The sequence below is a fragment of the Oncorhynchus gorbuscha genome, linkage group LG06 (genome assembly GCF_021184085.1).
Source record: "Oncorhynchus gorbuscha isolate QuinsamMale2020 ecotype Even-year linkage group LG06, OgorEven_v1.0, whole genome shotgun sequence".
Taxonomy (NCBI): domain Eukaryota; kingdom Metazoa; phylum Chordata; class Actinopteri; order Salmoniformes; family Salmonidae; genus Oncorhynchus; species Oncorhynchus gorbuscha.
This window is the reverse complement of record NC_060178.1, coordinates 3200953-3227312: the sequence shown is the minus strand read 5'-3', so window position 1 is coordinate 3227312 and position 26360 is coordinate 3200953. Positions and strand designations below refer to the sequence as shown.

The following is a 26360-nucleotide window of genomic DNA, read 5'->3' as shown; positions in this document are numbered from 1 at the left end:
GTCTCTCTCTCTCTCCCCCTCTCTCTCTCTCTCTCTCTCTCTGTCTCTCTGTCTCTCTCTCAGCCTCTCTCTCTCCATGCTGAGAAACCGGCCTACTTTGATTAGAGTCATGCAGCTGGGCTCACCTTGGATAACCCTTGTGGTGGTTTAAAGTAGGTCAGATTGTTATTGGTACTCTGAACCTCACCTAGACTGACTGGACGACAATCTCACCCTGAAGGGACCTGGGGGGTCTGCCTGGGAGGGCTGCCTGGGGGAAGTGAAACGATGCAGTTAATCTGAAGTGCTTTTAAATGTATTTTTTAAAATTTAACGTTTCTAAATTGCTTTCAACACATAATTTACAAGCGCATTGCATGTGGGTGTAGTGTAGTGGCGGCACCCTATCAGAAGAGGAGGCGTGGCTTTGAATCGGGGCTAATGGCTGTGTAAATTACACTATAGGGACTTGGGAATACGATGTCATTGCTAAAGTAGGCACATATTTAGTAGAAAACAACTTCGCCATCATCATCATCATCATCATCATCATCATCATCATCATCATCATCATGTTGTCAAATATACTTTAGACAGATGGTAACGTTGTCAATAGAATGTTCTTCAAAAATAGCTAGCAATGCTAACGATAGCTAGCTAAAATCTGGAGGTCTCCCCTCAAGCTTAGCTAGCTAGCGTTATACTGCATCTACATTCAATCTGGAGGTCTCCCCTCAAGCTTAGCTAGCTAGCGTTATACTGCATCTACACAATGCTAAAGCTAGCTAGCTAGCGTTATACTGCATCTACACTCAATCTGGTGACATTAAAATGATGACACTAATTATTTGCTTTTCTTTAGAAATGTCATTATGTTTTCAACCCACCGTAATAAATGTTAGATCTTATTTTCAATGAGGGCCGAGGAACAGTGGGTTACCAGCCTTGTTCAGAGGCAGAACAACAGATTTTTACCTTGGCAGCTCGGGGATTCGATCTTGCAAACTTTCGGTTGCAAGTCTCTAACCACTAGGCTACCTGCCACCTAAAAAATAAAAAAATATATGCCATTTAGCATACGCTTTTATCCAAAGCGACTTACAGTCATGTGTGCATACATTCTACATATGGGTGGTCCCGGGGATCGAACCCACTACCCTGGCGTTACAGGCGCCATGCTCTACCAACTGAGCTACAGAAGGACCCCCTCTACACTCTAACCACTAGGCTACCTGCCACCTCTACACTCTAACCACTAGGCTACCTGCCACCTCTACACTCTAACCACTAGGCTACCTGCCACCTCTACACTCTAACCACTAGGCTACCTGCTACCTCTACACTCTAACCACTAGGCTACCTGCGGCCTCTACACTCTAACCACTAGGCTACCTGCCATCTCTACACTCTAACCACGAGACTACCTGCCGCCTCTACACTCTAACCACTAGACTACCTGCCACCTGCTACCTCGACACTCTAACCACTAGGCTACCTGCCTCCTCTACACTCTAACCACTAGACTACCTGCCAACTCTACACTCTAACCACTAGACTACCTGCCACCTCTACACTCTAACCACTAGGCTACCTGCCACCTGCCACCTCTACACTCTAACCACTAGGCTACCTGCCACCTCTACGCTCTAACCACTAGGCTACCTGCCACCTCTACACTCTAACCACTAGACTACCTGCCACCTCTACACTCTAACCACTAGGCTACCTGCCACCTCTACACTCTAACCACTAGGCTACCTGCCACCTCTACACTCTAACCACTAGGCTACCTGCCACCTCTACACTCTAACCACTAGACTACCTGCCACCTCTACACTCTAACCACTAGGCTACCTGCAACCTCTACACTCTAACCACTAGACTACCTGCCACCTCTACGCTCTAACCACTAGACTACCTGCCACCTCTACACTCTAACCACTAGACTACCTACCACCTCTACACTCTAACCACTAGCCTACCTGCCACCTCTACACTCTAACCACTAGGCTACCTGCCACCTCTACACTCTAACCACTAGACTACCTACCACCTCTACACTCTAACCACTAGACTACCTGCCACCTCTACACTCTAACCACTAGGCTACCTGCCACCTCTACACTCTAACCACTAGGCTACCTGCCACCTCTACACTCTAACCACTAGACTACCTACCACCTCTACACTCTAACCACTAGACTACCTACCACCTCTACACTCTAACCACTAGACTACCTACCACCTCTACACTCTAACCACTAGACTACCTGCCATCTCTACACTCTAACCACTAGACTACCTGCCACCTCTACACTCTAACCACTAGGCTACCTGCCACCTCTACACTCTAACCACTAGACTACCTGCCACCTCTACACTCTAACCACTAGACTACCTGCCACCTCTACACTCTAACCACTAGGCTACCTGCCACCTCTACACTCTAACCACTAGGCTACCTGCCACCTCTACACTCTAACCACTAGACTACCTGCCACCTCTACACTCTAACCACTAGGCTACCTGCCACCTCTACACTCTAACCACTAGGCTACCTGCCACCTCTACACTCTAACCACTAGGCTACCTGCCACCTCTACACTCTAACCACTAGACTACCTGCCACCTCTACACTCTAACCACTAGGCTACCTGCCACCTCTACACTCTAACCACTAGACTACCTGCCACCTCTACACTCTAACCACTAGGCTACCTGCCACCTCTACACTCTAACCACTAGGCTACCTACCACCTCTACACTCTAACCACTAGGCTACCTGCCACCTCTACACTCTAGCCACTAGGCTACCTGCCACCTCTACACTCTAACCACCTCACGGTCTGGTTTCAATATTGTGGCCAGTAAAATGTTACTACTTTCTTCGTCCAGATGTTTTGATTATTTCATGTTTATTAAACCAGCACAATTTCTTTGTTTGCAAGGAATTTATTGAAGTGAAAAATTCTACTTGGAACAAGATAAATAAAAAAAATGGGTTATGAGTTTGTATTTGTGTTGTTTAACCAGACAGGAAGTGGAGTCTAAAAGGTTGCAACTTGAAATATAACTTAGTTTTAATAATTTAATAATGAAATAGAACACTTCAATCATATATTTGGTTTCAACAAACATTGTTTTTTTTCAATTGAGAAAAACAGATGTATTTTAATTGTAATATAATTGCGGTCATTTTTGGGGGGGAGGTTGTTTATCCAAAGAGTAATTTTTTTTTTTTTTTTTTTACAGTTTAGTAGTCTGACTGTCTGTAAACATCTCGGTGGGGGTCTGAATATTTATATATTGATTTATATATTATATTATATTTATATATTATATTTATATTTATATTATATTTAAATATATATTATATTTTCTCTTCAATCCAGTCACTGGGTCTTCACTTGTTGGACTTTTACCACTATATTACTATTGTTATTCCTTATAATGCGCGCGCAAACACGAATTTCCAAGACTGTGTCCTTCTGCTAAAACTGATATTTCTTATTTGTTTTTGAAGTTACAAGCCTGAAGCATTGAACATAGACTGCTGACACCTGGTGGAATCCATAGGAATTGCACCCAGGGAGCTAATTCTCAATATGACCTTTCTCTTGCATTTCTAAGAGGATGGACTCTCAAAAACAAAAACAACAATTCTAGGTTGTCTTTATTTTGTATTTTCTCCTACCATATCAATAAGTGTTTTCTTCCCAATGGTATAATAATACCCATTATAATAATAATAATAATATAATAATTGTAATACCCATTATATGCATATCCTGGCTTCGGGGCCTGAGCAACAGGCAGTTTACTTTGGGCACATCATTCAAGCAGGAAGTGGAAAGAAAAGGGGCATAGCCCTAAGAAGTTTTAGGGGCTAGACTTTTACCACTATAGTACTATTGTTATTCCTTATAGATGCCAGGAAGAGTACCTGGTACGGTCCTACGGCCTCTAGTGCAGGCTGAGGTGTGACTCTCTTCTCCCCTCCCTCTCCTCTCTAGATGCCAGGAGGAGTGTCCGGTGGGCTGGTACGGTCCTCAGTGCAGCCTGCGTTGTGACTGTCAGAACGGTGCTAAGTGTTACCATATCAACGGGGCGTGTCTCTGTGACACAGGCTTTAAAGGGCCTCACTGTCAGGAGAGGTTCTGTCCCCCAGGCCTGTACGGACTCATCTGTGACAAGTACTGTCCCTGTAACGCCACCAACACCGTCAGGTACATAGGACATTACACTGACTACCCCTGACTTAGATCATGTCAGTTTCATTGTAGTTAATTATCACGTTTCCTACGCTAAACTATGTAGAATATTGGCCTGTTGAAAACTACAACTCCCTACTACATCACACAGTTCAGACTGGATCTGATTTATCTCTAGAGAAACTACAACTCCCTACTACATCACACAGTTCAGTCTGGGTCTGATTTATCTCTAGAGAAACTACAACTCCCTACTACATCACACAGTTCAGTCTGGGTCTGATTTATCTCTAGAGAAACTACAACTCCCTACTACATCACACAGTTCAGACTGGATCTGATTTATCTCTAGAGAAACTACAACTCCCTATCATCACAGTTCAGTCTGGATCTGATTTATCTCCAGGGTAACTGTGAAATGTGCGCATTGAGCTCACAGAAAAAAAACTAACGAAATGGAATTCAGATAATTGAACCAATTATTTGTTTAAAAAATAAATAAAAATAAAGAATAAAAAATAAATAACACAAATAAAGAGAGTGGCAATTATTTGTAATTTAAAATAAAACGTTCTCGGCTTCAACCAGGGTCTATTTAAAAAGGAAAAATAAAAAATGTTGGTGAATTGAAGCACTAATGCTCATCATCACAGTCTGTGTAAAGGAGAAAAGGAGAACTTGAGCCTCTGAGGGCTATAGGAACACGTCGGTCAGGATGGATGGATGGATGGATGGATGGATGGATGGATGCTATAGGAACACGTAATTTATTGGATGGATGGATGGATGGATGGATGGATGCAACGTTGGTCAGGATGGAGGGATGGATGGATGCTTCACTGTTGGTCTTCACCAGGGGATCTATTTAAAATGGATGGAAAATGGATGGATGGACAGGAAATGTTGGTGATGGATGGATGGATGCTATAGATGTTGGTCAGGATGGATGGATGCTCATCATCACAGTCTGTGTCAAAGGATGAAAAGGGAGAACTTCAGGATGGATGGATGGATGGATGCTATAGGAACATGTTGGTCAGGATGGATCATGGATGGATGGATGGATGGATGGATGCTATAGGAACATGTTGGTCAGGATGGATGGATGGATGGATGGATGGATGGATGGATGGATGGATGCTATAGGAACATGTTGGTCAGGATGGAGGATGGATGGATGGATGCTATAGGAACATGTTGGTCAGGATGGATGGATGGATGGATGGATGGATGGATGGATGGATGGATGGATGCTATAGGAACATGTTGGTCAGGATGGATGGATGGATGGATGCTAAAGGAGCACGTGGATGGATGGATGGATGGATGGATGCTATAGGAACATGTCACGTGGATGGTGGATGGATGGATGGATGGATGGATGGATGGATGGATGGATGGATGGATGCTATAGGAGCACGTTGGTCAGGATGGATGGATGGATGGATGGATGGATGGATGGATGGATGGATGGATGGATGGATGCTATAGGAACATGTTGGTCAGGATGGATGGATGGATGGATGCTAAAGGAGCACGTTGGTCAGGATGGCTGGATGGATGCTATAGAAGCACGTTGGTCAGGATGGATGAATGGATGGATGGATGGATGGATGCTATAGGAACATGTTGGTCAGGATGGAGGGATGGATGGATGGATGGATGGATGGATGGATGGATGCTCACTGTTTGGATGGATGGATGGATATGGATGGATGCTATAGGCACGTGGGGATTATGTTTGCTTGATGTCGAAAGGGCTTTACAGATAACATTTGACTGATTGACTAAACGACTGATTGACTGAATGATTGATTTGTTGGTTGATTGATTGATTAGATTGATTGATTGATTAGATTGTTTGATTGATAGATTAATTAGATTGGTTTGTTGATTGATTGTTGATTTTTTAATTAGATTGGTTGGTTGATTGATTAATTTGATTTATTGATTCTGCTCTAGCTGTCACCCCCTGTCAGGTGAGTGCAGCTGTACAGCAGGATGGGTGGGGCTCTACTGCAACGAGACCTGTCCACCTGGTTACCACAGCGATGGATGCAGGTTGCCATGCAGCTGTTCCCACGGGGCCGACTGTCACGCAGTCACTGGGGCCTGCGTCTGTGCCCCTGGTTACATGGTGAGTTCTTCTTCCTCTTCTTCCACTGGGTGTGCTGAACTCCTTTTCTGATTGACCAATTAGCCACCCAGTAGCACAAATCACTTACCCAATAGGAAAGCACTATAGTAGTCCCAGGTCCCTGAGTGGCTAAAACCACTGCAGAGCACTAATCTGGGTCCCTGTGGCTAAGCCAATAGGAAAATGTTAAGTACCCCAATGGACAGTAAAGGTAATCACTCCACAAACTATCATCACCATGCCCTTAAGGAAATCACAAACATTATGGACACATTAGAAATAGTGGATATTTGGAGACTCAAAAAACCCGACCTAGTGAGATATAGATGGAGGAGATTTAATCAAGCTCGTCATCTTGACTACTTTCTTGTCTCTTTCTCTCTTGCATCAAAGGTTAAACAAGTTTTAATAGGAGACAGAATGCGATCAGATCATCATCTAATTGGCCTTCACATAACTGTCATAGATTTTCCACGTGGACGGGGATATTGGAAATGTAATCAAAGTTTAGTGGAGGACAACTTATTTTTAACAAAGACAAAATTCATTTCAATATTCATCAATAATAAAAAAAAAACGTTTCTGTCTAAAGAGCCAAGACTAAGAAGGGAAGGAACTAATAGTACCGCAATAAAAACGATACTAGAGATACAAAATAAGTTGGAGGAAAAACAAAAAAGAACTTGAGGAACTTATTCCAGAACGATCTAATGTAATCTATTACAAAAAATAAAGCAACATGGATGGAATATGGAGAAAAATGCACAAAATTCTTCCTGAATCTCCAATACAGGAACGATAACAGAAACTTGTTCCTGAAGACGGAGTCATCTATGATTCTCCGAATTTATTTTAAAAGAGGAAGCTAATTATTTTAGTTAGATGTTCTCCTTTCTTTTGAATGAAGATTACGGTAAGGAATTATTTACAAATAATATTTTTAAAATGGAAGATTAACAAATGTACAGAAAGATCAGTGCGAAGGCCAAGTTACAGAGGAATAACTTTACCCCAGGGCTTGATGGGATACCGGTAGATATAGATGGGCTTGATGGGATACCGGTAGAGATAGATGGGCTTGATGGGATACCGCTAGAGATAGATGGGCTTGATGGGATACCGCTAGAGATAGATGGGCTTGATGGGATACCGCTAGAGATAGATGGGCTTGATGGGATACCGCTAGAGATAGATGGGCTTGATGGGATACCGCTAGAGATAGATGGGCTTGATGGGATACCGGTAGAGATAGATGGGCTTGATGGGATACCGCTAGAGATAGATGGGCTTGATGGGATACCGCTAGAGATAGATGGGCTTGATGGGATACCGCTAGAGATAGATGGGCTTGATGGGATACCGGTAGAGATAGATGGGCTTGATGGGATACCGGTAGAGATAGATGGGCTTGATGGGATACCGGTAGAGATAGATGGGCTTGATGGGATACCGGTAGAGATAGATGGGCTTGATGGGATACCGGTAGAGATAGATGGGCTTGATGGGATACCGGTAGAGATAGATGGGCTTGATGGGATACCGCTAGAGATAGATGGGCTTGATGGGATACCGCTAGAGATAGATGGGCTTGATGGGATACCGCTAGAGATAGATGGGCTTGATGGGATACCGCTAGAGATAGATGGGCTTGATGGGATACCGCTAGAGATAGATGGGCTTGATGGGATACCGCTAGAGATAGATGGGCTTGATGGGATACCGGTAGAGATAGATGGGCTTGATGGGATACCGGTAGAGATAGATGGGCTTGATGGGATACCGGTAGAGATAGATGGGCTTGATGGGATACCGCTAGAGATAGATGGGCTTGATGGGATACCGCTAGAGATAGATGGGCTTGATGGGATACCGGTAGAGATAGATGGGCTTGATGGGATACCGCTAGAGATTGATGGGCTTGATGGGATACCGGTAGAGATAGATGGGCTTGATGGGATACCGGTAGAGATAGATGGGCTTGATGGGATACCGGTAGAGATAGATGGGCTTGATGGGATACCGGTAGAGATAGATGGGCTTGATGGGATACCGGTAGAGATAGATGGGCTTGATGGGATACCGGTAGAGATAGATGGGCTTGATGGGATACCGGTAGAGATAGATGGGCTTGATGGGATACCGGTAGAGATAGATGGGCTTGATGGGATACCGCTAGAGATAGATGGGCTTGATGGGAAACCGGTAGAGATAGATGGGCTTGATGGGATACCGGTAGAGATAGATGGGCTTGATGGGATACCGGTAGAGATAGATGGGCTTGATGGGATACCGGTAGAGATAGATGGGCTTGATGGGATACCGGTAGAGATAGATGGGCTTGATGGGATACCGCTAGAGATAGATGGGCTTGATGACATACCGGTAGAGGTATATCAAGTATTTTTTGCTATACTAAAAGCTCCATTGTTAGATTGTTTTAACTACTCCTATAGAAATGGTTGTCTGTCAGGTACTGAGCAGGAAGGTCTGATATCTCTATAATTAAAACAAGACCCAGATTGAAAATATAAATACCCGGTCTATCTAAAAAAAACTGGAGGCCCCTTACACTGCAATGTTGTGATGCAAAAATACTAGCGAAATGCAGAGCACTCAGAATTAAAAGGGTTTTACCAGGTATTGTTCATCCTGATCAAACAGGTTTTTTACATGGACGATACATATCGTACATGGACGATAATATACTACTAGAAATAATAGAACATCATGAAACATATAAGAAGTCAGGAATGGTATTTATAGTTGATTTTGAAAAGGCTTTTGATAAAGTACGACTGGATTTATTTATAAATGCCTGGATTTGTTTCAATTTTGGTAATTCTATTATAAAATGGGTAAAAATAATGTATAGCAACCCTAGGTGTAAAATAGTAAACAATGGCTACTTCTCAGAGAGTTTTGAATCGTCAAGAGGAGTTAAACAAGGGTGTCCGCTGTCACCATATCTATTTGTTATGGACATTGAAATGCCAGCTATTAGAATCAGATCCAATAGCATCATTAGAGGATTATAAATCCAAGGCGTAAAACCAAAGGTGTCCATGTATGCTGATGACTCAAGTTTTATATTAAGTCCCCAAGCTAGATCCCTGCAATGTCTCATTAAAGATAACTTTTCTGTACTCTTTGGACTAAAACCTAATTATGATATTATGATATTACGTATTGGATCTTTAAAAAAAATAAACCTTTTACATAACCCTGCAGTTTACCTATAAAAAGCGCTGATGGTGAAGTCGACACAATTGGTATTTCTATCACAACATATATAAATAAGCTCTTCAATAGAAAACTTGTAAAAATAGACAAGATCCTGCAACCATGGTGACGTAAATAGCTGTCTATTTATGGAAAAAAATGCCCTGATTAACTCCTTAGTCATATCTCAGTTTACTCACTTACTCATGAAGCTGCCTACTCCTGATGATTCATTTTTTCAAATCAAATGAGCAAAAAATATTTCACTTTATCTGGGACTCTAAACCCCCAAAAAGGAAATAAACAAGATAAAACGTGCCTATATACTGAATATGAACTGGGTGGGTTGTTAGTATTAAATTAAATTATCAAATTGCCATGTCTCTCGATTAATTGAAAATTATACTTTTTTCAAAGTATCTCTCTTTTCAAACAAGCATTGCAATTTCATCCCCTGAAAAGATAGAACAAATATTACAACAAATATTATGGCTGAACTCAAATGTGCTGGTTGATAAAATACCTGTATTTATTGAAAAGGGTATTTTGTTCTTAAATGATATTGTAAATTGGAATGGCAGAGTTATGTCCTTCATGGAGTTATCAGAATTGTACAGCTCAATCCAAAAGTGCAACCAATTGATTACCCCCAAAATTGAGGAGGCAGGTGGCAGCAGGAGGAGGTAGGGAACTGGCATGTCTGCCCAATATAAATGATCAAAACTGGCAGAGGAATAAAATAAAAAATAAATAGGAAAGTACACCAGTTTCATTTGAGGATCAGGATGTTGACAGCTGTGCCATACAGATTGCAAAATAGTTGGGAAGAGATTTTTGATGTACCGATTCCATGGTACAGGGTATATGAGTTAATATATAAAACAACACAAGATTCAAGACTTCGTGCTTTTCAGCTAAAAGTATTATATAGAATTCTTGCCACCAGCAAAATGTTGAATATTTGGGGCATAAAATCATCGAAGCTCTGCAGATTTTGTTGTGAGGATACAGAATCAATAGACCATTTATTTTGGTATTGACCTCAGGTAGCCTGTTTCTGGTTTCCCGTTCAGGAGTGGCTGAAAATGCATAGCATTGATCTAAAATTGACCCCAAAAATAGTACTGTTAGGAGATCTGGACAGACCTGGTCAGTCAATTACTAATATACTAATACTCTTAGTAAAAGTATTTATCTTCAACACGCAAGCTGTGGATTCTATTCAATTAGATAGATTGAAATTGTACGTTAAACATCACAGTATAGTTGAAAGATATGTGTTGCGTAGAAACCTGAAGTGGTAGATGGGATGGGCTGAGGGTGACCAGCAGAGATAGATGGGATGGGCTGAGGGTGTCCAGCAGAGATAGATGGGATGGGCCAGCAGAGATAGATGGGATGGGCTGGGGTGACCAGCAGAGATAGATGGGATGGGCTGAGGGTGACCAGCAGAGATAGATGGGATGTGAGGGTACCAGCAGAGATAGATGGGATGGAGGGGCTGACCAGCAAAGATAGAAGGGATGGGCTGAGAGTGTCCAGCAGAGATAGATGGGATGGGCTGAAGGGTGTCCAGCAGAGATAGAGGGATTGGCTGAGGGTGACCAGCAGAGATAGATGGGATGGGCTGAGGGTGGGAGGGGCTGAGGGTGACCAGCAGCAGAGATAGATGGGATGGGCTGAGGGTGACCAGCAGAGATAGATGGGATGGGCTGAGGGTGTCCAGCAGAGATGACCAGCAGAGATAGATGGGATGGGGGTGACTGATGGGATGAGGGTGACCAGCAGAGATAGATGGGATGGGCTGAGGGTGACCAGCAGAGATAGATGGGATGGGCTGAGGGTGTCCAGCAGAGATAGATGGGATGGATGAGGCCAGCAGAGATAGATGGGATGGGCTGAGGGTGACCAGCAGAGATAGATGGGATGAGGCTGAGGGTGACCAGCAGAGATAGATGGGATGGGAGGAGGACCAGGGATGGGATGGGCTGAGGGTGACCAGCAGAGATAGATGGGATGGATGGGATGGGCTGAGGGTGACCAGCAGAGATAGATGGGATGGGCTGAGGGTGACCAGATAGATAGGGATGGGCTGAGGGTGACCAGCAGAGATAGATGGGAGGGGCTGGGATGAGGGGTGACCAGCAGAGATGATGGGATGGGCTGAGGGTGACCAGCAGAGATAGATGGGACTGAGGGAAGCTGATGGGATGGGCTGAGGGTGACCAGCAGAGATGATGGGATGGGCTGACCAGCAGAGATAGATGGGATTGGCTGAGGGTGACCAGCAGAGATAGGGGCTGAGTAGATGGGATGGGCTGAGGGTGACCAGCAGAGATAGTGGGCTGAAAGCAGAGATAGATGGGATGGGCTGAGGGTGACCAGCAGAGATAGATGGGATGGGCTGAGGGTGACCAGCAGAGATAGATGGGATGGGCTGAGGGTGACCAGCAGAGAATGGGCTGAGGGAAGCTGAGGGTTGGGATGTGGAATTGGAGACAAGTGGGAGTGGAGTTGCTGTGTGAGAGAGAGAATGATAGTCAAAGATAAAAGTAAATAAATAAAAGCAAAATAACACATAATAAAAAGTACATTTGAATGACTCTGAGGGACAGTGTTTTTACAACGAATGCCGGTGTGCCTGAGGCTGATGCCGTGCAGGTGTTTGTACACATACATATACACACACTCTCATTCAAATCAACACATACAAGAACACACACAAACATATACAGTTGGCATTGCTGTTATGATTTCACTTGTCCTTGATGTCCTTTGTTTTAAATGTATTTAGTTATAACAAGAACAAAAATGTGCTTGTTGTTTGCTGTTTTTTCAGTCTTTTCCTTTTTTCTCTTTAGTTCTTTCTGATTGGTGCATTGGGGGGTTCTTGGGGGTGGGGAATATTTTATTTATTATTTTTTATTTATCCGTTATTTTACCAGGGAAGTTGACTGAGAACATGTTCTCATTTGCAGCAACGACCTGGGGAATAGTTACAGGGGAGAGGAGGGGGATTAATGAGCCAATTGTAATATATTTAATTGTATTATTTATTTATTAGCCTGGTGGGAGATCTGTCAACGTGCCCTTGAGCAAGGCATTGACCCTGGATGCCTCTGTGTGTCTCTCTGAATGGGAGTCTGTTGGATGACTGGTGTGATGTAGTTGTTGAGGGGCTTCACTGCAAGTAGATTATATGTTTCGGATATTCAAATAAAAACATTTCTTTAAATGCATAAATAAAAAAGGGAATCACTGTAGTCCCATGTCCCCGAGTGGCTAAACCAATCACTAGTAGTATTGAGTTATTTCTTTACAACCATAGTCCCATGTCCCTGAGTGGCTAAACCAATCACTAGTAGTATTGAGTTATTTCTTACAACCACAGTCCCATGTCCCTGAGTGGCTAAACCAATCACTAGTAGTATTGAGTTATTTCTTTACAACCACAGTCCCATGTCCCTGAGTGGCTAAACCAATCACTAGTAGTATTGGGTTATTTCTTTACAACCATAGTCCCATGTCCCCGTGTGGCTAAACCAATCACTAGTAGTATTGAGTTATTTCTTTACAACCACAGTCCCATGTCCCTGAGTGGCTAAACCAATCACTAGTAGTATTGAGTTATTTCTTTACAACCATAGTCCCATGTCCCCGTGTGGCTAAACCAATCACTAGTAGTAGTATTGAGTTATTTCTTTACAACCATAGTCCCATGTCCCTGTGTGGCTAAACCAATCACTAGTAGTATTGAGTTATTTCTTTACAACCATAGTCCCATGTCCCTGAGTGGCTAAACCAATCACTAGGCCAGTAGTATTGAGTTATTTCTTTACAACCATAGTCCCATGTCCCCGTGTGGCTAAACCAATCACTAGGCCAGTAGTATTGAGTTATTTCTTTACAACCATAGTCCCATGTCCCCGTGTGGCTAAACCAATCACTAGGCCAGTAGTATTGAGTTATTTCTTTACAACCATAGTCCCATGTCCCCGTGTGGCTAAACCAATCACTAGGCCAGTAGTATTGAGTTATTTCTTTACAACCATAGTCCCATGTCCCCGTGTGGCTAAACCAATCACTAGGCCAGTAGTATTGAGTTATTTCTTTACAACCATAGTCCCATGTCCCCGTGTGGCTAAACCAATCACTAGGCCAGTAGTATTGAGTTATTTCTTTACAACCATAGTCCCATGTCCCCGTGTGGCTAAACCAATCACTAGTAGTATTGAGTTATTTCTTTACAACCATAGTCCCATGTCCCCGAGTGGCTAAACCAATCACTAGTAGTATTGGGTTATTTCTTTACAACCATAGTCCCATGTCCCCGTGTGGCTAAACCAATCACTAGTAGTATTGAGTTATTTCTTTACAACCATAGTCCCATGTCCCTGAGTGGCTAAACCAATCACTAGTAGTATTGAGTTATTTCTTTACAACCATAGTCCCATGTCCCCGTGTGGCTAAACCAATCACTAGTAGTATTGAGTTATTTCTTTACAACCATAGTCCCATGTCCCCGTGTGGCTAAACCAATCACTAGTAGTATTGAGTTATTTCTTTACAACCACAGTCCCATGTCCCCGTGTGGCTAAACCAATCACTAGTAGTATTGAGTTATTTCTTTACAACCACAGTCCCATGTCCCCGTGTGGCTAAACCAATCACTAGTAGTATTGAGTTATTTCTTTACAACCATAGTCCCATGTCCCTGAGTGGCTAAACCAATCACTAGGCCAGTAGTATTGAGTTATTTCTTTACAACCACAGTCCCATGTCCCCGTGTGGCTAAACCAATCACTAGTAGTATTGAGTTATTTCTTTACAACCACAGTCCCATGTCCCCGTGTGGCTAAACCAATCACTAGTAGTATTGAGTTATTTCTTTACAACCATAGTCCCATGTCCCTGAGTGGCTAAACCAATCACTAGTAGTATTGAGTTATTTCTTTACAACCATAGTCCCATGTCCCTGAGTGGCTAAACCAATCACTAGTAGTATTGAGTTATTTCTTTACAACCAAATCCCATGTTTGATGTAAAGGCTTATACCATATTATAGAAAAGTCCAGATATTTTTATGTTATTTCACTTGTTTTTGTTCAACTTTACCCCAAACAGTCCCATGTCCCCATTGTGGCTAAACCAATCACTAGTAAAAACATGAACAAATTCTCCAAAAACACCCCAAAACGTCCCGTGTTGCTAAACCAATCACTAGTAGTATTCCAAACTTATTTCTTTAAATCCATAGTCCCATGTCCCAAGTTAAATGACAATCACTGGAAAGTAGTATTGAGTTAAACATCTTTATACAATCCATGTCCAAAAAAAACAGGTGTGTGGTTAAAAATCACTAAATAGTATTAAACATGTTAAATTTAAATATATTAAACACAAATCTCTTAAATTTGATGTAAACACGTTATATGTATATTATAGAAAAGTCCAGATACCTTTTTATGTGATTTCACTTGTTTTATGTTAAATATTTAAACCAAACAGTTAAATCATATTAAACCTCATTGTGCAAATGGGGGCCCTGAAAAACATGAACAAATTCTCCAAAAAACACCCCAAAATGTTAAATATATTAAATATGTTAAATACGATGTCATTAGAAATAACGTTAAATAAATTAAATATGTTAAATATATTAAATATATTAAATATTTAAATATGTTAAATATAAATAAATAGTTAAATATATTAAATATGGAAATACGGTGTAAAATATGTTAAATATATTAAATAACGTTAAATAAATTAAATATGTTAAATATGTTAAATATATTAAATATATTAAATATGTTAAATATATTAAATATATTAAATAAATTAAATATGTTAAATATATTAAATATGTTAAATATATTAAATATATTAAATAAATGTATTAAATATGTTAAATTTATTAAATATGTTAAATATGTTAAATATATTAAATATATTAAATATATTAAATAAGTTAAATCAATTAAATATGTTAAATAGGTTAAATATGTTAAATAGGTTAAATATGTAAAAATGTTAAATATATTAAATATGTTAAATTTATTAAATATAAATATGTTAAATAAATTAAATATGTTAAATATATTAAATATATTAAATATGTTAAATATGTTAAATAGGTTAAATATGTTAAATATATTAAATATGTTAAATATGTTAAATATATTAAATATGTTAAATATGTTACATATGTTGAATATGTTAAATATGATAAATAGGTTATATAGGTTAAAAACACGTCTTTCCACAGAGCCGTGGGGTGAGACAGGGATGCAGCTTGAGCCCCATCCTCTTCAACATATATATTAACGAATTGGCGAGGGCACTAGAAAAGTCTGCAGCACCCGGCCTCACCCTACTGGAATCTGAAGTCAAATGTCCACTGTTTCCTGATGATCTGTCTCCAACCAAGGAGGGCCTACAGCAGCACCTAGATCATTTGCACATATTCTGTCAGACCTGGGGCCTGTCAGACCTGGGCCCTGACAGACCTGGGCCCTGACAGACCTAGCCCTGACAGACCTAGCCCTGTCAGACCTGGGCCCTGACAGACCTGGGCCCTGACAGACCTGGGCCCTGACAGACCTAGCCCTGACAGACCTGGGCCCTGACAGACCTAGCCCTGACAGACCTAGCCCTGACAGACCTGGGCCCTGACAGACCTAGCCCTGACAGACCTGGGCCCTGACAGACCTAGCCCTGACAGACCTGGGCCCTGACAGTAAATCTCAGTAAGACAAAAATAACGGTGTTGAAGCTGTGAACGATCTGAGAGAAAAGGCAAGAAAGGCCTTCTATGCCATCAAAAGGAATATAAAACTTGACAATTAAGATCTGGCTAAAAAAAAATAGAATCAGTCATAGAGCCCACTGCCCTTTATGGTTGTGAGGTCTGGTGTCCGCACACCAACCAAGAATTCACAAAATGGGACAAACACCAAATTGAGACTCTGCACGCAGAATTCTGCAAAAATAACCAAACACCTCAGCAAAAATAACGAAAAAACCACCAAATAATGCAGAGCAGAATGAGGCCGATACCCGCTAATGATCAAAATCCAGGAAAGACCCATGAAATTCTACAACCACCTAAAAGGAAGCGATTCACAAACCTTCCATAACAAAGCCATCACCTACAGAGAGATGAACCTGGAGAAGAGTCCCCTAAGCAAGCTGGTCCTGGGGCTCTGTTCACAAACACAAACAGACCCCACAGAGCGCCAGGACAGCAGCACAAAGACCCAAACAAATCATGAGAAAACCAAAAAAGATAACAGGGTGTAACATTACTGCCAGGATGCAGCCAAGTCATTTGTGTCTCAGTGACCAAACCTCCTTCCTTTACCCATGAGGCCAGGCACCAGTTAATTGCCTGTTGATCTGGGGATGAGCTGAAACCTCCTTCCTCTTCTTCCACTTCGCCATGTCTCTTCTTTCTCCTCTTCCACCTCCTCCTCTTCTACCTGCTCCTCTACCTCCTCCGCCTTTTCCTCTTCCACCTCTTCCACCTCCTCCTCCAACTCCTCTTCCACCTCCTTCTCTTCCACCTCCTCCTCTTCTACCTGCTCCTCTACCTCCTCCACCTTTTCCTCTTCCACCTCCTCCTCCCCTCCTCCACCTCCTCCTCTTCCACCTCCTTCTCCTTCTCTTCTACCTCCTCCTCTTCCACCACCTTCTCTTCCACCACCTTCTCCTCCTCCACATCCTCTTCCACCTCCTCCTCTTCCACCTCCTCCTCCACCTCCTTCTCCTCCACCTCAACCTCCTTATCCTCCATCTCCTCCACTTCTTCTTCTTCCTCTTCCTCTGATTTCTCTTTCTCTTCCTCCCCGTCACCACACCCCCTCTCCTCTCAGCACTTAGATAACAACGGGAACAGAGTAGAAGTGCCATTGTTAGCAGTATTAAAACCATCATTTTGAGAACAGAACAAAGGCTACTGTGAACTGATTGATAAAAGTGTCATTCTCAGACCGAAGCTTTCATGTAGGACGCCAAGGGAAGAGAGAGAGGAGGAGAGGAGGAGGAAGAGAGGAGGAGGAGGAGGTGTGGGGGGAGGTGGAGGAAGATGAGGAGAGGAGGAGAGAAGGAGGTGTAGGGGAGGAGGAGGAGGAGGAGGAGGAGGAGGAGGAGGAGGAGGAGGAGAGGAGAAGGAATGGGAGAGGAGGAGGAGGTGGAGCGGGAAGGTGGAGGAGGAGGAGGAGGAGGAGGAGGAGGAGGAGAGAATGGGAGGGAGGAGGAGGAGGAGGAGGTGGACGGGGTAGGTGGAGGAGGTGTAGGGAGGAGGAGAGGAGAAGGAATGGGAGAGGAGGAGAGGAGGAGGAGGAGGAGGAGGTGGAGGGGGTAGGTGGAGGAGGTGTAGGGGGAGGAGGTGGAGGAGGAGAGGAGAAGGAATGGGAGAGGAGGAGGAGGAGGTGGAGGGGGAGGTGGAGGAGGTGTAGGGGGGGAGAGGAGAGGAGGAGGGAGGAGCAGGAGGGAGGAGAGGAGAAGGAAGGGGAGAGGAGGAGGGGAGGCGGAGGAGGAGGAGGAGGTGGTGGAGGGAGGAGGAGGAGGAGAGGAGAAGGAAGGGGAGAGGAGGGGGAAGGGGAGAGGAGGAGGAGGAGGTGGAGGGAGGAGGAGTGGAGAAGGAAGGGGAGAGGAGGAGGAAGGGGAGAGGAGGAGAGGAGGAGGCGAGGCGGAGGAGGAGGAGGAGAGGAGAAGGAAGGGGAGAGGAGGAGGGAGGAGTGGAGGTGGAGGAGGTGGAGGGAGGAAGAGGAGGAGGAGGGGAAGCGGAGGAGGAGGTGGAGGGAGGAAGAAGAGAAGAGGAGAAGGAAGGGGAGAGGAGGAGGGGAGGCGGAGGAGGAGGAGGAGGTGGTGGAGGAGGAGGAGGAAAGGGAGAGGAGGAGGAGGAAGGGGAGAGGAGGGGGAAGGGGAGGGGAGGGGGAGGTGGAGGGAGGAGGAGGGAGGAGGAAGGGGAGAGGAGGAGGAAGAGGAGAGGGAGGAGGAAGGGGAGAGGAGGGGAGGAGGAGGTGGAGGGAGGAGGAGAAGGAAGGGGAGAGGAGGAGGAAGGGGAGGGGAGGAGGAGGTGGAGGTGGAGAAGGGAGGGGAGAGGAGGAGGAGGTGGAGGGAGAGGAGGAGGAAGATGAGAGGAGAGACCCTTTAAGATACACCATGTTCTGCCCCTGGCATCCAGTGTCCTTTCCTTTCCTCCGTTTAAACTCCGTTTAAAGATGAGCGGACACACACAGTGCTGAGCTGACAGCTGGGTAGCAGACAGAGCAGAGTCCCGGTGAGGAGAGGCACAGAGGAGGCTCAGGGGCGAGTCGGTGAGGAGGAGCGAGGAGGGAGTCCCCAGACACACAGGACTTTTCTATGGCGCTAATTAGTACTCTAAATCATACTGTCAGCTGTCACTCAGGACAGAGAAGAGAGAGGAGAGAGAGAGATGGAGTGGAGAGGACCCAGAGACACAGGGCTATGATCATCAGGGCTGAGAGAAAGAGAGAGAGAGAGAGAGATGGAGGGGAGGGGACCCAGAGACACAGGGCTATGATCATCAGGGCTGAGAGAAAGCGAGAGAGAGAGGGGGGATCTTTATAGGTGCTGCTGTGCTCAGCCATTTTAAAGCAGAGGAATTATAATGACCCTGGCCTGGTGTGAACTACAGAGGAGAGGACCGGGGGGAGGGGTGGAGGTGTGGAGGGGTGGAGGAGTGGAGGAGTGGAGGGATGGAGGAGTGGAGGGGTGGATGAATGGAGGGATGGAGGGATGGAGGAGTGGAGGGATGGAGGGATGGAGGAGTGGAGGAGTGGAGGGATGGAGGGGTGGAGGGATGGAGGGGTGGAGGGATGGAGGGATGGAGGAGTGGAGGGATGGAGGGGTCGAGGAGTGGAGGGATAGAGGAGTGGAGGATGGAGGATGGAGGGATGGAGGAGTGGAGGATGGAGGAGTGGAGGGATGGAGGAGTGGAGGGATGGAGGAGTGGAGGGATGGAGGAGTGGAGGGATGGAGGAGTGGAGGAGTGGAGGATGGAGGAGTGGAGTAGTGGAGGATGGAGGAGGGAGGATGGAGGAGTGGAGGATGGAGGAGTGGAGGGATGGAGGAGTGGAGGATGGAGGAGTGGAGGAGTGGAGGGATGGAGGAGTGGAGGGATGGGAGGGAGGGATGGAGGATGGAGGAGTGGAGGGAGTGGAGGAGTGGAGGAGTGGAGGATGGAGGAGTGGAGGAGTGGAGGAGTGGAGGAGTGGAGGATGGAGGAGTGGAGGGATGGAGGAGTGGAGGGAGGGAGGAGTGGAGGGATGGAGGAGTGGAGGAGTGGAGGTGGAGGGATGGAGGAGTGGAGGGATGGAGGGATGGAGGGATGGAGGGATGGAGGAGTGGAGGGATGGAGGAGTGGAGGGATGGAGGGGGAGGAGTGGAGGGATGGAGGAGGGAGGATGGAGGAGTGGAGGGATGGAGGAGTGGAGGAGTGGAGGAGTGGAGGAGTGGAGGGATGGAGGAGTGGAGGATGGAGGAGTGGAGGATGGAGGAGTGGAGGGAGGAGGGGATGGAGGGATGGAGGGATGGAGGAGTGGAGGGATGGAGGGATGGAGGGATGGAGGATGGAGGATGGAGGGATGGAGGAGGGAGGAGGAGGAGTGGAGGAGTGGAGGAGTGGAGGATGGAGGGATGGAGGGAAGGAGTGGAGGGATGGAGGAGTGGAGGATGGAGGAGTGGAGGGATGGAGGAGTGGAGGATGGAGGAGTGGAGGGATGGAGGAGGAGGATGGGAGTGGAGGGATGGAGGAGTGGAGGGATGGAGGAGTGGAGGGTGGAGGAATGGAGGGATGGGGGAGGAGGATGGAGGAGTGGAGGGATGGAGGAGTGGAGGGAAGGAGGGAGGAGTGGAGGGATGGAGGAGTGGAGGGATGGAGGAGTGGAGGGATGGAGGAGTGGAGGGATGGAGGAGTGGAGGGATGGAGGAGTGGAGGGATGGAGGAGAGGATGGAGGGATGGAGGAATGGAGGGATGGAGGAGTGGAGGGATGGAGGAGTGGAGGGATGGAGGAGTGGAGGGATGGAGGAGTGGAGGATGGAGGAGTGGAGGGATGGAGGATGGAGGATGGAGGAGTGGAGGGATGGAGGAGTGGAGGGATGGAGGAGTGGAGGATGGAGGGAGTGGAGGGGTGGAGGAGTGGAGGGATGGAGGAGTGGAGGGATGGAGGAGTGGAGGGGAGGAGTGGAGGGGGAGGGAGGATGGAGGAGTGGAGGGATGGAGGAGATGGAGGGATGGAGGGGGGATGGAGGAGTGGAGGATGGAGGAGTGGAGGGATGGAGAGTGGAGGGATGGAGGGATGGAGGAGTGGAGGGATGGAGGAGTGGAATGGAGGAGTGGAGGATGGAGGGGTGGAGGAGTGGAGGATGGAGGAGTGGAGGAGTGGAGGATGGAGGAGTGGAGTGGAGGAGTGGAGGGATGGAGGGATGGAGGGGTGGAGGAGTGGAGGATGGAGGAGTGGAGGATGGAGGAGTGGAGGGAAGGAGTGGATGGAGGGGATGGAGGAGTGGAGGAGATGGAGGATGGAGGGATGGAGGGATGGAGGAGATGGAGGGATGGAGGAGTGGAGGGATGGAGGAGTGGAGGGATGGAGGAGTGGAGGGATGGAGGGATGGAGGATGGAGGAGTGGAGGGATGGAGGGAGGATGGAGGGATGGAGGGGTGGAGGAGTGGAGGGATGGAGGAGTGGAGGGATGGAGGATGGAGGGATGGAGGGATGGAGGAGTGGAGGGATGGAGGAGTGGAAGAGTGGAGGATGGAGGGGAGGATGGAGGAGTGGAGGGATGGAGGAGTGGAGGGGTGGAGGGATGGAGGGGTGGAGGGGGAGGGATGGAGGAGTGGAGGGATGGAGGAGTGGAGGGGTGGAGGATGGAGGGGAGTGGAGGAGTGGAGGGATGATGGAGGAGTGGAGGGATGGAGGGGATGGAGGGGTGGAGGGATGGAGGATGGAGGATGGAGGAGTGGAGGGATGGAGGAGTGGAGGGATGGAGGAGGATGGAGGAGTGGAGGGATGGAGGAGTGGAGGAGTGGAGGGATGGAGGAGTGGAGGGATGGAGGAGTGGAGGATGGAGGGGAGGGGTGGAGGGGTGGAGGAGTGGAGGGATGGAGGAGTGGAGGGAGGGATGGAGGAGTGGAGGGATGGAGGAGTGGAGGGATGGAGGAGATGGAGGGATGGAGGGATGGAGGAGTGGAGGATGGAGGAGTGGAGGGATGGAGGAGTGGAGGGATGGAGGGATGGAGGAGTGGAGGGATGGAGGAGTGGAGGAGTGGAGGATGGAGGGGTGGAGGGAGTGGAGGGATGGAGGAGTGGAGGGGTGGAGGGATGGAGGGGTGGAGGGATGGAGGATGGAGGAGATGGAGGGATGAAGGAGTGGAGGGATAGGAGGAGGATGGAGGGTGGAGGATGGAGGGAGGAGGAGGAGGGATGGAGGATGGAAGAGGGAGGATGGAGGGGTGGAGGAGTGGAGGGATGGAGGAGTGGAGGGGTGGAGGAGTGGAGGATGGAGGGAGTGGAGGGATGGAGGAGTGGAGGGATGGAGGGATGGAGGAGTGGAGGGATGGAGGAGGGAAGAGTGGAGGATGGAGGGGTGGAGGAGTGGAGGGATGGAGGAGTGGAGGGGTGGAGGAGTGGAGGATGGTGGAGGAGGGAGGATGGAGGAGATGGAGGGATGGAGGAGTGGAGGGATGGAGGGATGGAGGGGATGGAGGGGTGGAGGGATGGAGGAATGGAGGGGAGGGATGGAGGAGTGGAGGGATGGAGGGGTGGAGGATGTGGAGGAGTGGAGGAGGGATGGAGGAGTGGAGGATGGAGGAGTGGAGGGATGAAGGAGTGGAGGGGTGGAGGGATGGAGGATGGAGGAGTGGAGGAGTGGAGGATGGAGAGGGAGGAGTGGAGGAGTGGAGGGGATGAAGGAGTGGAGGATGGAGGAATGGAGGAGTGGAGGATGAAGGAGTGGAGGGGTGGAGGGATGGAGGAGTGGAGGGTGGAGGATGGAGGAATGGAGGGATGGAGGAGTGGAGGATGGAGGAATGGAGGATGGAGGAGTGGAGGATGGAGGAATGGAGGAGGATGGAGGGATGGAGGAGTGGAGGGTGTAGGAGTGTAGGAGTGGAGGATGGAGGAGTGGAGGATGAAGGCAGGGAGGGATGGAGGAGTGGAGGAGTGGAGGATGGAGGAGTGGAGTAGTGGAGGGATGAAGGAGTGGAGGGATGGAGGAGTGTAGGAGTGGAGGAGTGTAGGATGGAGGAGGGAGGATGGAGGAGTGGAGGATGGAAGGGAGGTAGGGAGTGGAGGAGTGGAGGATGGAGGAGTGGAGGATGGAGGAGGAGGAGGAGGGAGGGATGGAGGAGTGGAGGGATGGAGTAGTGGAGTAGTGGAGGATGGAGTAGTGGAGGGATGGAGTAGTGGAGGGATGAAGGAGTGGAGGGATGGGGGATGAAGGAGGATGTAGGAGTGTAGGAGTGGAGGGATGGAGGAGTGGAGGGATGGAGGAGTGGGAGTGTAGGAGGATGGAGGAGTGGAGGAGTGGAGGATGGGAGTAGGAGTGGAGGAGGAGTGGAGGAGTGGGGGGATGAAGGAGTGTAGGAGTGTAGGAGTGGAGGATGGAGGAGTGGAGGATGGAGGAGTGGAGTAGTGGAGTAGTGGAGGATGGAGTAGTGGAGGAGTGGAGTAGTGGAGGAGTGGAGGAGTGGAGGATGGAGGAGTGTAGGAGTGGAGGATGGAGGAGTGGAGTAGTGGAGGAGTGGAGGAGTGGGGGATGAAGGAGTGTAGGAGTGTAGGAGTGGAGGATGGAGTAGTGGAGGATGGAGGAGTGGAGGGGTGTATTCCACCAGCAACATACAACATAGATAGCTCTACAGTATGTTCATGGTATCGCTAGTGAACTAAAGATCTTGTTGGCATTTTCCATATGAAGTCCATGAGGATTTGCCAGACAATGACGTTGAAGAGAGTAGCCAACCGGATCGCATCGGTAAGAGAGTGACTCGTCAGTAGCCAACCGGATCGCATCGGTAAGAGAGTGACTCGTCAGTAGCCAACCGGATCGCATCGGTAAGAGAGTGGCTCGTCAGTAGCCAACCGGATCGCATCGGTAAGAGAGTGGCTCGTCAGTAGCCAACCGGATCGCATCGGTAAGAGAGTGACTCGTCAGTAGCCAACCGAATCGCATCGGTAAGAGAGTGACTCGTCAGTAGCCAACCGAATCGCATCGGTAAGAGAGCCCGTCTATTTGACTCACCTAATTAGCATACTGGTAGGCTTTTCGACGATTATGCGCAGATAAATTATGAAAACATTCAATGAAAGACGGTGAATATCCTCCTCACTTGCAGGAACAGAGAGATAGCTTCTCTCTCTCGTCCAAAAATATGATAAAAGAAAACAGATTTAATTGTTTTTAAAAGCTAATGATACTGATATGATATGAAATATATTCATATACATTCAGATCTCTGTTGGAGGTATCTTGCTATTTTGATTGGTTCCGGACCGTTCCGACCAACAATTTTGTGTACTGAGGGCTCTGTGAATGGCGCAACATCAATTGCTGTGCACTCTGTGACAGTTCTGTTTGTCCCGCTTCTCATGCCGTCCTCCGCTCTCCTCTGAAGTGCAGTATGTGCTATCTGACACTGCATTTGCATAGGGAGCGACAAGTCACATTTTCTGGCCTATCCACACAAAGGATTGAACTCCCCGGTCTGTGAACCTCGCAGCTCCACTTAAATGGCATATGAAATGGGAGACTAGTGATCACAGTAGACACATGTCACTGTGATGTTCTTAGATGATGCTCTGTGTCTTCGAGGGCTTTTACGGTCCTAGTTGCTCCTCAAGTTGCTAACTAACTCCTCTTCCTCTCTCCTCTTCTCTCCTCCTCTCCTCTCCTCCTCTCCCCTCCTCCTCTCTCCTCTTCTCTCCTCCTCTCCTCTCCTCATCTCCCCTCCTCCTCTCCCCTCCTTCTCTCCTCCTCTTCTCTCCTCCTCTCCTCTCCTCCTCTCCTCTCCTCCTCTCCCCTCCTTCTCTCCTCCTCTTCTCTCCTCCTCTCCTCTCCTCTCCTCCTCTCCCCTCCTCCTCTCTCCTCTTCTCTCCTCCTCTCCTCTCCTCTCCTCCTCTCCCCTCCGCCTCTCTCCTCCTCTCCTCTCCTCCTCTCCCCTCCTCCTCTCTCCTCTTCTCTTCTCCTCTCCTCTCCTCCTCTCCCCTCCTCCTCTCCCCTCCTCTCTCCTCTCCTCCTCTCCCCTCCTCCTCTCCCCTCCTCTCTCCTCTCCTCCTCTCCCCTCCTCCTCTCTCCAGGGAGATGACTGCTCTTCTCTATGTCCTCCGGGGCTATACGGTCCTAGTTGCTCCTCTACCTGCTCCTGTCATAACCACGCCCCCTGCTCTCCCATCGATGGATCCTGTAGCTGCAGAGAAGGTACAGTACACCCAGGGGACATAGCTAATACAACGGACTGACTCACCCAGGGGACATAGCTCCTACAACGGACTGACTCACCCAGGGGACATAGCTCCTACAACGGACTGACTCACCCAGGGGACATAGCTAATACAACGGACTGACTCACCCAGGGGACATAGCTAATACAACTGACTGACTCACCCAGGGGACATAGCTAATACAACGGACTGACTCACCCAGGGGACATAGCTAATACAACGGACTGACTCACCCAGGGGACATAGCTCCTACAACGGACTGACTCACCCAGGGGACATAGCTAATACAACGGCCTGACTCACCCAGGGGACATAGCTAATACAACGGACTGACTCACCCAGGGGACATAGCTCACCCAGGGGACATAGCTAATACAACGGACTGACTCACCCAGGGGACATAGCTAATACAACGGACTGACTCACCCAGGGGACATAGCTAATACAACGGACTGACTCACCCAGGGGACATAGCTAATACAACGGACTGACTCACCCAGGGGACATAGCTAATACAACGGACTGACTCACCCAGGGGACATAGCTAATACAACGGACTGACTCACCCAGGGGACATAGCTAATACAACGGACTGACTCACCCAGGGGACATAGCTAATACAACGGACTGACTCACCCAGGGGACATAGCCAATACAACGGACTGACTCACCCAGGGACATAGCTAATACAACGGCCTGACTCACCCAGGGTACTGGCTATGTGTCAATCAAAAGGCAACATCCTTGTGAATGGAGACATTGTTAATCATTCACTACCACTTTTTCAGCAGAACACCTTCCCAAAACCCTTTCAGACCCCCTTCAGGCTGACTGACTGATTCACTGATTCACTGACAGACTGACTGACTGATTGACTGACTGACTGATTGACTGACTGATTGACTGACTGATTGACTGACTGACTGACTGACTGATTGACTGATTGACTGACTGATTGACTGACTGATTGACTGACTGACTGAATGACTGACTGATTCACTGACTGGCTGACTGATTGACTGACTAACTGATTGGCTGACTGACAGACTGACTGATTCACTGACTGGCTGACTGATTGACTGACTAACTGATTGGCTGACTGACAGACTGACTGACTGATTGACTGACTGACTGACTGATTGACTGACTGATTGACTGACTGATTGACGGACTGACTGATTGACTGACTGATTGACTGACTGATTGACTGACTGATTGACTGACTGGCTGACTGATTGACTGACTGACTGACTGATGGACTGACTGACTGACTGACTGACTGACTGACTGACTGACTGACTGACTGACTGACTGACTTTGACTGACTGATTGACTGACTGGCTGAC

The 26360-nt window shown here is 47.3% G+C and overlaps 1 protein-coding gene across 1 annotated transcript in view; it reads left to right on the top strand.

Moving 5' to 3' along the window:
• megf11 (multiple EGF-like-domains 11) overlaps positions 1–26360 on the top strand; it is a 555378-nt gene that overhangs the window by 236741 nt on the left and 292277 nt on the right. The window contains 3 exon segments of the mRNA XM_046352068.1: positions 3993–4205; positions 6153–6327; positions 24871–24991. Coding sequence (XP_046208024.1) covers positions 3993–4205; positions 6153–6327; positions 24871–24991 — 509 coding nt within the window.